This window comes from Aquarana catesbeiana, linkage group LG06 (genome assembly GCF_042186555.1).
Source record: "Aquarana catesbeiana isolate 2022-GZ linkage group LG06, ASM4218655v1, whole genome shotgun sequence".
Lineage (NCBI taxonomy): Eukaryota > Metazoa > Chordata > Amphibia > Anura > Ranidae > Aquarana > Aquarana catesbeiana.
Genome location: NC_133329.1, coordinates 276,045,794 through 276,058,484, shown reverse-complemented (window position 1 = coordinate 276,058,484; position 12,691 = coordinate 276,045,794). Strand labels below are relative to the sequence as shown.

The 12,691-nt window shown below is 41.7% G+C and overlaps 1 protein-coding gene across 1 annotated transcript in view; it reads left to right on the top strand.

Annotated features, from left to right (window-relative positions):
* The window catches only part of CPO (carboxypeptidase O), a 170,943-nt gene that overhangs the window by 43,196 nt on the left and 115,056 nt on the right, over window positions 1–12,691 (top strand). The window contains exon 2 of the mRNA XM_073633393.1: window positions 6,987–7,076. Within this exon, the coding sequence (XP_073489494.1) occupies window positions 6,987–7,076 (90 nt within the window). The remainder of the gene's footprint in view (window positions 1–6,986; window positions 7,077–12,691) is intronic.

Here is a 12,691-nt window from a genome sequence, read left to right as displayed (position 1 = left end):
ACAATATCAGTATATGTACAGTATAACAAGAAGGGGAGCGGAGGGGGTGGGACTTTGAATGAAGCACATGAAAGCGAGATGATGGTAATTATGTGGAAGAGAGGAATTTTATTGTTACAATATAAATGTACAAAGATTGTTGATACATGATAACAACATTAAGAGGATAATATACGTATCTTGAAACATAACCATTGATGTCAAGGTACAGGTAAAAAACAGTACACAATAAATTGATAACAGGATACCAATTGAAAAGCGTGGTGATTCAATGAAAAATTCCAAAGTTCCACAAACATGATAGGGTAAAATAATAAATATAAGGTAAAACCTGCAGGGCCTATGGCCTCACTAAGCCTGTAAAGGTGATGATTGTATAAAAACTTGAACCAGGTAGAGAATAGGTGAAGACACGGCATCATGTAGCTCTACGCGTTTCGTGGCTGAGCGCCACTCGTCAGGAGCATGCACGTGGTAGTCTAAAAGTTGGATATAAAGATAATCAATGATGGATAGAAGTAAAATGACATCACCAGCAGCATGTCAGTGCATACTTACTGGTTAAGGTCTGTAGGGTAATGGAATAATGTGGGCCGCCAAGGCATCCGGAATAATATGTACAGTATAGTCGCAGATGTTGTACTTGTTCTCACCCCCCTTTTTTCCCTACCCCCCCCCCCCTTTTTCATCTCAATTGTTGTTATGATACCCTCATGCCGTTTATTGCTAATTACTACTATATTCTATACCAATGTGACTTAATTTTTTATTCTTATTTTTACTTCTCCAGAGGCTGTACCTTCACCATGGGTTTATCCCTCCCCTGCACTGTTATGGCGGTGTTGCTATGGGTAATGTGCGGCCGCCCAGTGCCACATCTAAATCTAGATGGTTGGCGCATTAGGTGTCCCTAGATGGCCGTGTTGACGTGGACGCGGCTGCGCTCCATCTCCCCTATTCTCCATGTACGGCGGTCGACTTTCTGGCGGCGCTGGAGGGCGAGAACATGGCGGCGGACCTCTCTGTATTCTTGCTGGCCAGGATGCTGAGACGTGTCCGCCCTCTCCCCCTTCTTTGCGCCGTCAGCTGTCTGGCTCGCGCTGGAGATGGGGAGCCTGCGCAGTGGCTCCAGGTCCGCTCGGTTGCCGGGATACCAGGACGCGACTGCCTCCTCTTTCCCCGACGCACCGTCAGCTGTTCGGATGACGCCGGGGATCGAGGCATACGCAGTACGCGCCAGCGGCCGGCCTGAATGACGTCACGTCGGCTACGCCGATTGGTGACTACAGGCGGGGCGGATGTACTGTTTGGCACCTCCCCTTGTACTATCCACACCACAAGCCGCTCTATGCGAGACGGCTGTGCGGCTCCTTACCACCAACTCCTCCGCCTATCAACTATATGCTACAGATCCAGGTAAGCTTGCATCTCTACCATCTTCCATAACAGCTCACTCATGGCTCATCCTTACAATATGTTTTACTGATTCAACAGACTCAGCAGGATTGGGGGTCAGAAAGAATAGCTTCCTAAGAAAAAATCCTATATGCACCTTGATGCAATACCCACATCTGCCTCTGACTGATACCATATCCCCTTCCATCAAATAATAACCGCTGATAGTGCTGTGAATTGCCAATACTGACTAATGAGACTGCTGTGGTTCCGTTTTTTACCTCCCCTTCTTTCCAAGCATAGTTATAAATTTATCAGGGTAAGTGCAATTTAATTTAATTTATCCTCTAACACTAATGCTATCTATAATATATAATACCAGGGGCCACATCTTGTACTACATGTGATATACTTCACTATTTAATAATATAATTTCCTCTTAGTCTCTCGTTATTAGTAATCTTTATGGTTATCAAATCATTTAAAAATATCATTTTACATATATACGGACATCTACATAAACTATTCATTAATTGGAGTTCTCTTCTTCCCCCCCTTTCCCCCCCTTCCCCTTTTTCCTCCCCCCCCTTTTCTTCCCCTCCCCCCTCTCCCTTTCCCCCCCCTCCCCTTCCCCCCCCCTCCCCTTCCCTTCCCTCCCCCTTCCTTTTCCTCCCCTTTTCCTACCTCCCCTCCCCTTCCCTCCCCCCCCCATTCTTCCCCCCCCCCTTCCCCTTCCCTGTTCCCTCTCTCCCCTCCGCCTCCCCCCCCCTCCCCTCCCGTTCCCTCTTCCCCCCCCCTTCCCCCCCCCCCTCCGCTTCCTTCGCTTCCTACCCCAACCTTACCTGACTATATGTCTTACGATGTACTCTACAACCTACTTCATCTCCTTATGATTGATTTGTACGATGTTACATTCGTCCCCGCATTGCCTTCGCTCCGCCTGATCACTGCAGGACGGATACCCCCTTGGTAATTTAGGAACAACCTCTTCTTACCATTTTACTATATTGTTTAAATACAATTTTGCATGTAGACATAATGTTATGTTGCTTTCTTTACAAACTGTATTATTCATTACAGTATTCAATTCCGTGCTCCTGAAAAAGCGCACGCGGCGCGTAACATGTCGAGCCTAGACAGAATCTGATTGCCACCATCACATAGCGTTTGGTTCAACGAAATGTACTGTAATTATATAGATCAATAAGTTGCATGTCTCTTGTTGGTTCTAAAGTTTCGCTTATCTTTATTACCTAAACCATCCAGCTGTGTATGGAGTGCATCATTTGTAAACTGTGTATGTTTTCTCATTTTATTCCCTATCCCCCCTTTTTTTTTTTTTAAATAATTTCGAAAATAAAATAGAATCTTAATTACATATCATTTTCATTATTGTGCCTATAAAGTCTTGAGCCCACCAACATTCTCTACATAGAGTTGTTCGAGGATATTAAGGATAGAGTAGTCCTCCACACTAGCTTCAGGAGACATAGGCGATGTTGTCTCAGTTCCATCAGTGACCCTAGTCTCATTTCCAGCTTCCTTGAGTATATAGTACCGTTGAATAGTGAGCTTCCGTATATGTTTATTCAAGTCTATAAATAACTCAAACAGATTGGGTGTACTAGGTGGAGCATACATAAGACCCTTTCTGAGGAGGTCCAATTCAGTGTCCGTAAACACAGAACTAGACAGGTTATAAATTTTAATAGCTGAATGGGCACCTTCTACAGTCTGCCTCTTTTTACATCCCTTTCCTTCTCTTTTTTCCTCGTCTTGTCCCTCCTCTCTTTTCCTTGTTTTCTTTGTTGATGGAGTGGACAATATAGGGTTCGCATTCTTGTTTTCCGTTGCAGAACTGTCTATTTTTGCAACATCCATCTCTAAAAAAGTCAGGGGAGGTGTAACATCAGCTATACTGCCACTATTAAGATCTGACTCTTGATTCTCAAGGATTGTGAAGGGATTATGGGTCTGTACTCCACTAGATAGCTCAAAGCCTATTTTTATATCAGTGGCTGTAGATGTACTAGAAGTCCCGGCCATAGAGGAAGATAAATCTCGTGTAGGGCCATCGGAGGATGTTCCTTGAACCCCCCTTAAAGATGATGAACTGTTGTTCCCCTCATCCCTAGTACTAGGACCTTTAGGCTGTTGATGTTTCTCTGTTCTATTTATTTGGGATAGATTGTTACTACTATTACCTTTATTATTATTATTACTTGATGACAAAGATTAAGACATTTTTGTCAAACTATTGTCTTTTGTGAAATGTTGTTGGTGAGAATTGTGAGTGTTTTCATGATGGCATCTGCTGTGGGAGCGGTGTCGGGCATTTTGTGATGGTGTTGCTCTCCTATTGTGCTCGCCTTTATATTTCCCTTTATATTTGGAGTTGTTCTTGAATCTTCCACTCTTAGATTGGCTATAGCCATTCTTTTGGGGATCAGTCTGGAACTGGAGTGGACAGGGTTCTTAAGTCAAGTTTTACCTGACCATCTTCCTGGTAAGCAGAAAGACCAAAAACTACACTCTCTTCTAGCACCTACCTAGGAGGGTGCTACATTTAAACTAAGGGAAATTGCCCTGCAAAGTGAACAGCCTGTTTGCCTTTAGTGAATCGACCCTTTTGTCTGATTCGACCTTAAAGTATAACTAAAGGCAAGTTTTTATTCCTACCTGTGTCCCCGTTAGGGAGATTTGCCCTCTCTATTTGTCCTGTTTACCATTATCATTGAAAGTGAAAGTAAAATAAATGCCCATATTTTGAGTTGTCCCCAGAAAAGTAATAGAAGGGTAATTGTCCAATGGGGACATTAGTTCTGGCGATCTGGGGTCCCCAAGGGATTCTCCAAATTTGCAAGGATTTCCTCTCACTTCTTGTTTGGCTATGGGACAGAAAATGAAGGTAAATCTTCCCAATGGGACAAAGGTGGCAAAAATAAACCTTACAGGGGTTATAACCCTCCCTTACTCTATCCAAAATGAAAAAAAAAGTTTTGCCTATAGTTCTACGTTAACAAGCTCTTTGGACATGTCTGGATCTCAATTGGTTAAAACAAGCTAATAACCACGTGCTTGTGTCTCTTTTGTACTGTTGGCTTATGGCTTTTATGTAAAAGTGATCAGGCAGCTATAAAGTCTCCTAATCCCCTGTTTCTAACCTGCAACAAACATACAAGTGGTCTTGGAGACAGGGGCACCACCCTCCCCAAGAACCCAAGTCTGTCTGGGAAAGAGGGAGGGGAGATTTCTTTTTTACTTCCTGTCTCATAGCCAAAACAAGAAGTAAGAGGAAATCCCTTGTTGTCACCAGGGTCACCAGAAGTAATGTCTCCCCTCTATTCCTGTGCAGGTAACAACCCAAAATGTTGGGTTTTACTTTTATTTTCACTCTCAGTAATTGGAGCAAACAGAACACATTGAAAGGGTGAATCTCCCTAAAACTAAAACATAGTTTTCCTTTAGGGCCCGTTCACACCATTGTGACTTGTCATGCAATTTGACAGGTCCAAATCGCATGACAGGTCGCATCCTATTGTTGGCAATGGAACTGCGGTGCCGCACTGTTTTGAAAAATAATTTCCTGCATTTTCAGTGATGTCAGGTGCGACTTGCACAGACATCCGTACATGAAGTCACACAGATGTCAGCCAAGTGGCACCTGAAGTTGCACTGACATGCGGCTTTAAAATTGAGTGTTTTTAAGTGAAGTCGCACAATTTCAAAGTTGGATTTGGTGTGAATGGAGGCTAAATGGACAGCTGTCACACAGTAAATCGCAGTGGTTTAATGTGGGGCTGCTGTCCATTCTCGCTGCACTGCACTGCTGTATAGTGACATGTAATCCTGGCCAGTGTCCTTTGCAGACATGCTGAAATTATTTTTCAGGTCACTGCAGCAGCTCAGCTGCAGGCTGCATTGCAGTGTGAATAGGACACATAAAAAAAATGTGTTTTCTGTGTGTTTTAGTGGTGACAGGTATATTTCCAGTGCGTAAAAACTTTGGTCACTGCACTATATGTGGCTAATGGGCTGTTCACAGCCTCAGGACCTGGGGCAACACACATCATTTTGGGGAATGTGTCCCAAGTGCCCTGTGTTAGCAACCACATCAACAAGAGTTGTTCCTCCAGTGCAGTTTTGTCTTCCTTAACTCACCTAATGTTTTTTTAGTTGTTAAAGTAGAACTATAGGCAAAACTTTTTTTCAATTTTGGATAGAGCAAGGAAGGGTTATATCCCCCGTCATATTTTTTTTTTTTTTTTTGCCATTTGTGTCCCATTGGGGAGATTTCTCTTCACTTCCCGTCCCATACATAGCCAAACAGGAAGTTAGAGGAAATCCCAGCAAATTAAGGGATATCCTTGGGGACCCCCAGGTCACCAGAACTAGTATCCCCATTGGAAGATTTTCCTTCTATTACTTTTCTGGGGACAACCCCAAATTTTGGAATTTTCTTTTAGGCTGGGTTTACACTATTGCGAATTGGATGCTGTTTTCTCCACATCCAATTTGCATGTCAGGAGACTGTGACCGCCTCTCAATGGAGCCAGTTCACCCATCTCCAGGACGGCTCTGTGTGTCCTGTGCGTCTTCTGTTCACCATTTCAGGTCCAAATTCAGCCAAAAATTCAGGCTGAAATCGGACCTGAAACGGTGAACGGGGACGCACCAGACCCCTGCTATGAGCCGCTCTGCACGGCAGTGTGACCCCAGCCTAACTTTTACTTTCAATAATATTGGTAAACAGGACAAAGAGAGGGTAAATCTCCTTAATGGGGGCGCAGACAGCACTAAAAACTGACAAGCGTTCTAATCACGCTCCACTCTAACCAAAACTAAAAAAAAAAAAGGTTTGCCTCTAGTTATACTTTAAGAAAAAAGCTACAACAAGATTCGACATGTCAGAAACATATTATATTGAAAGTTTTTTTTTTTTTTTAATGATCTTTGTTTGGGAAAGTTAGAAATTAGATCCTAACATGGAAAAGTTGAGATCTACTGAAGTGCTGGATATAAAACAGATTCTGGATAGACAGTTTTCCCCTGTGTTCAAGGACTGTATGTGGAGAAGTGTTCCTTATATGTCCCGTTAACGACTGTTTTATTTCATAGGTATCCAACATTGAGGTAAGGTTAGGACTAAAATAAGCCAGTATCAAGATTTTTATAAACACACCATAGCTGTTTCCTCCGTATGACTCTTTCTGGGACTCTTTTCCCTATAAAGTCAGCAGAAGAACAAGTGCATGCTGGAGCATAGAACTCATCTCCCATTACAGCAAATGATCATTCCTATAAGGAACTAGACAATGCTAGTTAAATTAAACATGGACAATGACATACCCTACTGGGAGTGCCAGAATGTCTGGTGCCGCTGCAGAGTGTGGATTAAACTGATTTGGGCCTTAACAAAGCTTTAGGGGGAGAATCCCAAACATTTTCTCGGTCAGGCAGGTGTGGGTTAATATTTGAGCCGTAAATTACAGTCTTCTTCAATAATTACACAGAGCCAGCAATCACTCTATTAACATCCAGCCAGCATCCAGCAGTTTGCAGTCTGTTTGCTAACTTATGTCTCTGTGCAGCTTCAAGAAGATGTATCTTCTTCTGTGGAACGTTGGTTTTCTGGGAATTCAGAGCCTGCAAGTGCTGGGCGAGAAGATAAACTATGATAGGTATGAATTTAATTCTTCTATTTTGATGACAGATGGATGCATTTATTGAGTTGTGCAATGAATATACACCATTAATTGTGTCTGGCTGCGATAGCTTGTTCTGTAAAATAAATTCACAAACAAAATGTATTCATGTTATGTCTTTAAGTGTGTTTATACAATATTGAAAACGCTTTTCTAAAGACAAAAGCAGCATGTGCGCCTGCCTTAAATACATACAACCTGTCCCATAGATCTGTCACTACGCTGTTACTGCTTCGGTGTCCTTGGCAGTGTGTGCCCTACAGAAATATCTTTTCAGTTACTATTGTTGTGACTTGTTCTTGAGACCCGTTGAAAAGCAAACTATATTTATCTAATTGAAATTAATTGCACTATATATGTCATACCACTCTACCCAAACTGTATGGTAGTTCATTTATCTATATTTTTTTGGATTTACGGATTTTTTTTTTTTTTACTTTTCCCTGGTATGTTATACTATGTACATGTTTATATACTGTATATTTTACTGTCAATAACATTTTACATTCTAAGATGTTTATTTTAAACTTTGAAATCAATGGCTCCATAATATTAGGCTATTATGTGTATATAGATATACAGTATCTCACAAAAGTGAGTACACCCCTCACATTTTTGTAAATATTTTACTATATCTTTTCATGTGACAACACTGAAGAAATCACACTTTGCTACAATTTATTTATTTTATTTATTTATTTCAGTTACTTATATAGCGCCGTCAATTTACGCAGCGCTTTACATATACTTTGTACATTCACATCAGTCCCTACCCTCAAAGAGCTTTACAATGTAAAGTAGTGAGTGTACAGCTTGTATAACAGTGTGAATTTGCTATCCCCTCATAAAAACTCAACACACAACCATTAATGTTTAAACCGCTGGCAACAAAAGTGAGTACATGCCTTAAGCCTTAACCCTCTTGGGCATGGAGTTCACCAGAGCTTCACAGGTTGCCACTGGAGTCCTCTTCCACTCCTCCACGATGACATCATGGAGCTGGTGGATGTTAGAGACCTTGCGCTCCTCCACCTTCCATTTGAGGATGCCCCACAGATGCTCAATAGGGTTTAGGTCTGGAGACATGCTTGGCCAGTCCATAACCTTTACCCTCAGCTTCTTTAGCAAGGCAGTGGTCACCTTGGAGGTGTGTTTGGGATCATTATCATGTTGGAATACTGGCCTGTGGCCCAGTCTCCGAAGGGACAGGATCATGCTCTGCTTCAGTATGTCACAGTACATGTTGGCATTCATGGTTCCTTCAATGAACTGTAGCTCCCCAGTGCTGGCAGCACTCATGCTGCCTCAGACCATGACACCCCCACCACCATGCTTGACTGTAGACAACTTGTCTTTGTACGCCTCATCTGTTTGCTGCCACACATGCTTGACACCATCTGAACCAAATAAGTTTATCTTGGTCTCATCAGACCACAGGACATGGTTCCAGTAATCCGTGTCCTTAGTCTGCTTGTCTTCAGCAAACTGTTTGCGGGCTTTCTTGTGCATCATCTTTAGAAGAGGCTTCTTTCTGGAACAACAGCCATGCACACCAATTTGATGCAGTGTGTGGCATATGATCTGAGCACTGACAGGCTGACCCCCCCACCCCTTTAACCTCTGCAGCAATGCTGGCAGCACACCTACAGTCAGGCCCATAAATATTGGGACATCGACACAATTCTAATCTTTTTGGCTCTATACACCACCACAATGGATTTGAAATGAAATGAACAAGATGTGCTTTAACTGCAGACTTTCAGCTTTAATTTGAGGGTATTTACATTCAAATCAGGTGAACGGTGTAGGAATCACAACAGTTTATATATGTGCCTCACACTTTTTAAGGGACCAAAAGTAATGGGACAATTGACTGCTCAGCTGTTCTATGGCCAGGTGTATGTTATTCCCTCATTATCCAATTTACAAGGAGCAAACAAAAGGTCCAGAGTTCATTTCAAGTGTGCTATTTGCATTTAGAATCTGTTGCTGTCAACTCTCAATATGAGATCCAAAGAGCTGTCACTATCAGTGAAGCAAGCCATCATTAGGCTGAAAAAACAAAACAAACCCATCAGAGAGATAGCGAAAACATTAGGTGTGGCCAAATCAACTGTTTGGAACATTCTTAAAAATAAAGAACGCACTGGTGAGCTAAGTGACACCCGGATGACCATGGCAAACAACTGTGGTGGATGACCGAAGAATTATTTCCCTGGTGAAAAAAACACCCTTCACAACAGTTGGCCAGATCAAAAACAATCTCTAGGAGGTAGGTGTATGTGTGTCAATGTCAACAATCAAGAGGAGACTTCACCAGAGTGAATACAGAGGGTTCACCACAAGATGTAAACCATTGGTGAGCCTCAAAAATAGGCAGGCCAGATTAGAGCTTGCCAAACAACATCTAAAAAAGCCTTCACAGTTCGGGAACAACATCCTATGGACAGATGAGACCAAGATCAACTTGTACCAGAGTGGTGGGAAGAGAAGAGTATGGAGAAGGAAAGGAACTGCTTATGATCCAAAGCATACCACCTCATCAGAGAAGCAGGATGGTGGTAGTGTCATGGCGTGGGCATGTATGGCTGCCAATGGAACTGGTTCTCTTGTATTTATTGATGATGTGACTGCTGACAAAAGCAGCAGGATGAATTCTCAAGTGTTTCAGGCAATATTATCTGCTCATATTCAGCAAAATGCTTCAGAACTCATTGACGGCGCTTCACAATGCAGATGGACAATGACCTGAAGCATACTGTGAAAGCAACCAAAGAGTTTTTTAAGGGAAAGAAGTGGAATGTTATGCAATGGCCAAGTCAATCACCTGACCTGAATCAGATTGTGCATGCATTTCACTTGCTGAAGACAAAACTGAAGGGAAAATGCCCCAAGAACAAGCAGGAACTGAAGACAGTTGCAGTAGAGGCCTGGCAGAGCATCACCAGGGATGAAACCCAGCGTCTGGTGATGTCTATGCGTTCCAGACTTCAGGCTGTAATTGACTGCAAAGGATTTACAACCAAGTTTTAAAAAGTGAAAGTTTGATGGATGATTGTTAATCTGTTCCATTACTTTTGGTCCCTTAAAAAGTGGGAGGCACATATACAAACTGTTGTAATTCCTACACCGTTCACCTGATTTGGATGTAAATACCCTCAAATTAAAGCTGAAAGTCTGCAGTTAAAGCACATCTTTTTAGTTTCAATTCAAATCCATTGTGGTGGTGTATAGAGACAAAAAGATTAGAATTGTGTCGTTGTCCCAATATTTATGAACCTGACTGTACGTCTATTTCCCAAAGACAACCTCTGGATATGACACTGAGCACGTGCACTCAACTTCTTTGGTCGACCATGGCAAGGCCTGTTCTGAGTGTAACCGCTGTATGGTCTTGGCCACCGCGCTGAAGCTCAGTTTCAGGGTCTTGGCAATCTTCTTATAGCCTAGGCCATCATATGTAGAGCAACAATTTTTTTCTTCAGATCCTCAGAGAGTTCTTTGCCATGAGGTGCCATGTTGAACTTCCAGTGACCAGTATGAGAGAGTGAGAGCAACAACACCAAATTTAACACAACTGCTCCCCATTCACACCTGAGACCTTGTAACACTAATGAGTCACATGACACCAGGAAGGAAAAATGGCTAATTGGGCCCAATTTGGACATTTTCACTTAGGGGTGTACTCACTTTTGTTGCCAGCGGTTTAGACAATTATTGGCTGTGTGTTGAGTTTTTTTGAGAGGACAGCAAAATTTATACTGTTATACAAGCTGTACACTCACTACTTTACATTGTAGCAAAGTGTCATTTCTTCAGTGTTGTCACATGAAAAGATATAATAAAATATTTACAAAAAAGTGAGGGGTGTACTCACTTTGTGTATGTATATACAAATTTAGTGTAGAGGCACTCGTGGGTTTTGCAGACAAAATAGATCAAAGCAGCAGCGTTTTTTTAATGTCAACATTTTATTGAAACATTGACAATAAAAAACACTGCTGTTTTGATCTACCTCCTCTGCAAGACCTGTGAGCGCCTTTGTACTACTTTTGCATGGATCTCTTTGTAGGTGAGCACCTGGGTATTTATCTCAAACTTAGATGTCCATGGCTACCCTTGGGATATATATATATATATATATATATATATATATATATATATATATATATATATATATATATATATATATATATATACATATATATACATATATATATATATATATATAGAGTTCCATGGCTACCCTTGGGATATATATATATATATATATATATATATATATATATATATATATATATGTGTGTGTGTGTGTATGTAGTATATATACTGTATACACACTATATACCAATGTGCATTAGGCCATTGCTCCGTAAAATAATTATTTTCATGGATCTACCCACTGTCTTGAAATATGGAATATTCTTCTTATTTTTAGGATATGTGGTGGAATGTGGATAACTTCTGTTTCAGGAAGGCTTTAGTGTGCTACACACTAAATTGGTTGAAGGACTTTTTGTTTTCGCTAGTTGCTTCTCATCATAACCTGTATGGTTAATTGTAGACACTTGTGGGAAATCCAGTAGTAGACATGATAGAGGATGTTTAGAGAAGTACTAAGTCTCTGTGTAGGACAAGCATTTTGTGGACATCTTCCCTTGATTGGTTGGCTTCAGAATGGTAGGTCTATATATAAAGGAAACAACTTGAGCCACAAATATCACCTCCTGGTTTATATAATAATTATATAATCTTTCAACATGGCTGATAAAAGGAGATGCCTATGAACTGGGCTGCTGTTAGAAATTATGGGGGGCCCATACAGCCTACCTGACAGCCCCCCCCAATGGTATTTTCGCTAAAATGCCAGGGCCGCGATGCTATGCTTTGCAACCATGGCAGAAATTATACCCTCATTGATCTGCAAGTGCCCCGCAGGTGCGGTGTGTTGTTAAAGCAGGCAGTGGGCAGGCAATATGCCTCCTCACCGCCTATTAAATGTTCTCTTAAGAGCGATCTAAATGCTAACTGCTCTTCAGAGAGTTAAGCACATGTGAATGAGCCCTTAGTTTTTTTTTTGTTTTTTTTGTTTTTTTTACTTTTTTTTAATGTTTTTAACCACCCTGTTGGGGGCTTTGGTGAAATATTATATATATATATTTAAATATATATGTTTCACATTTGAGACAGAGAAAGGGACTGAGGACAAAATTCCCCAGTCCCTTTCTCTGCAGCCTCAGCTGCACTGGAGAGTGAATAAATGGGAAGTGTTCTGTGCTGAGCGGCTTCCTGTCCATTCACAAATCAAAGCATAGTAAACACAGTTTATTATGCTACAGTTATGAATGGACACAGGAGTGATTGGTACCGGAAAGGAAGGGGCTGGTAAATGGCATATTTACCAGTCCATTCCCCACTCTCTATCCTGAGACGATCTCGGCAGGTGCTCAGGCCTCCTTTTTGAACTGATGGGGCCCGGGCCCAGGCCTGATACAGGAGGGCTGGCTGTACTGCCTTATCAGCAGCCCTGCCTATAAAGGACTCATAATTAATGAGTGTCCAGGAAAAGGTCAATTTTTATTATTGGATAT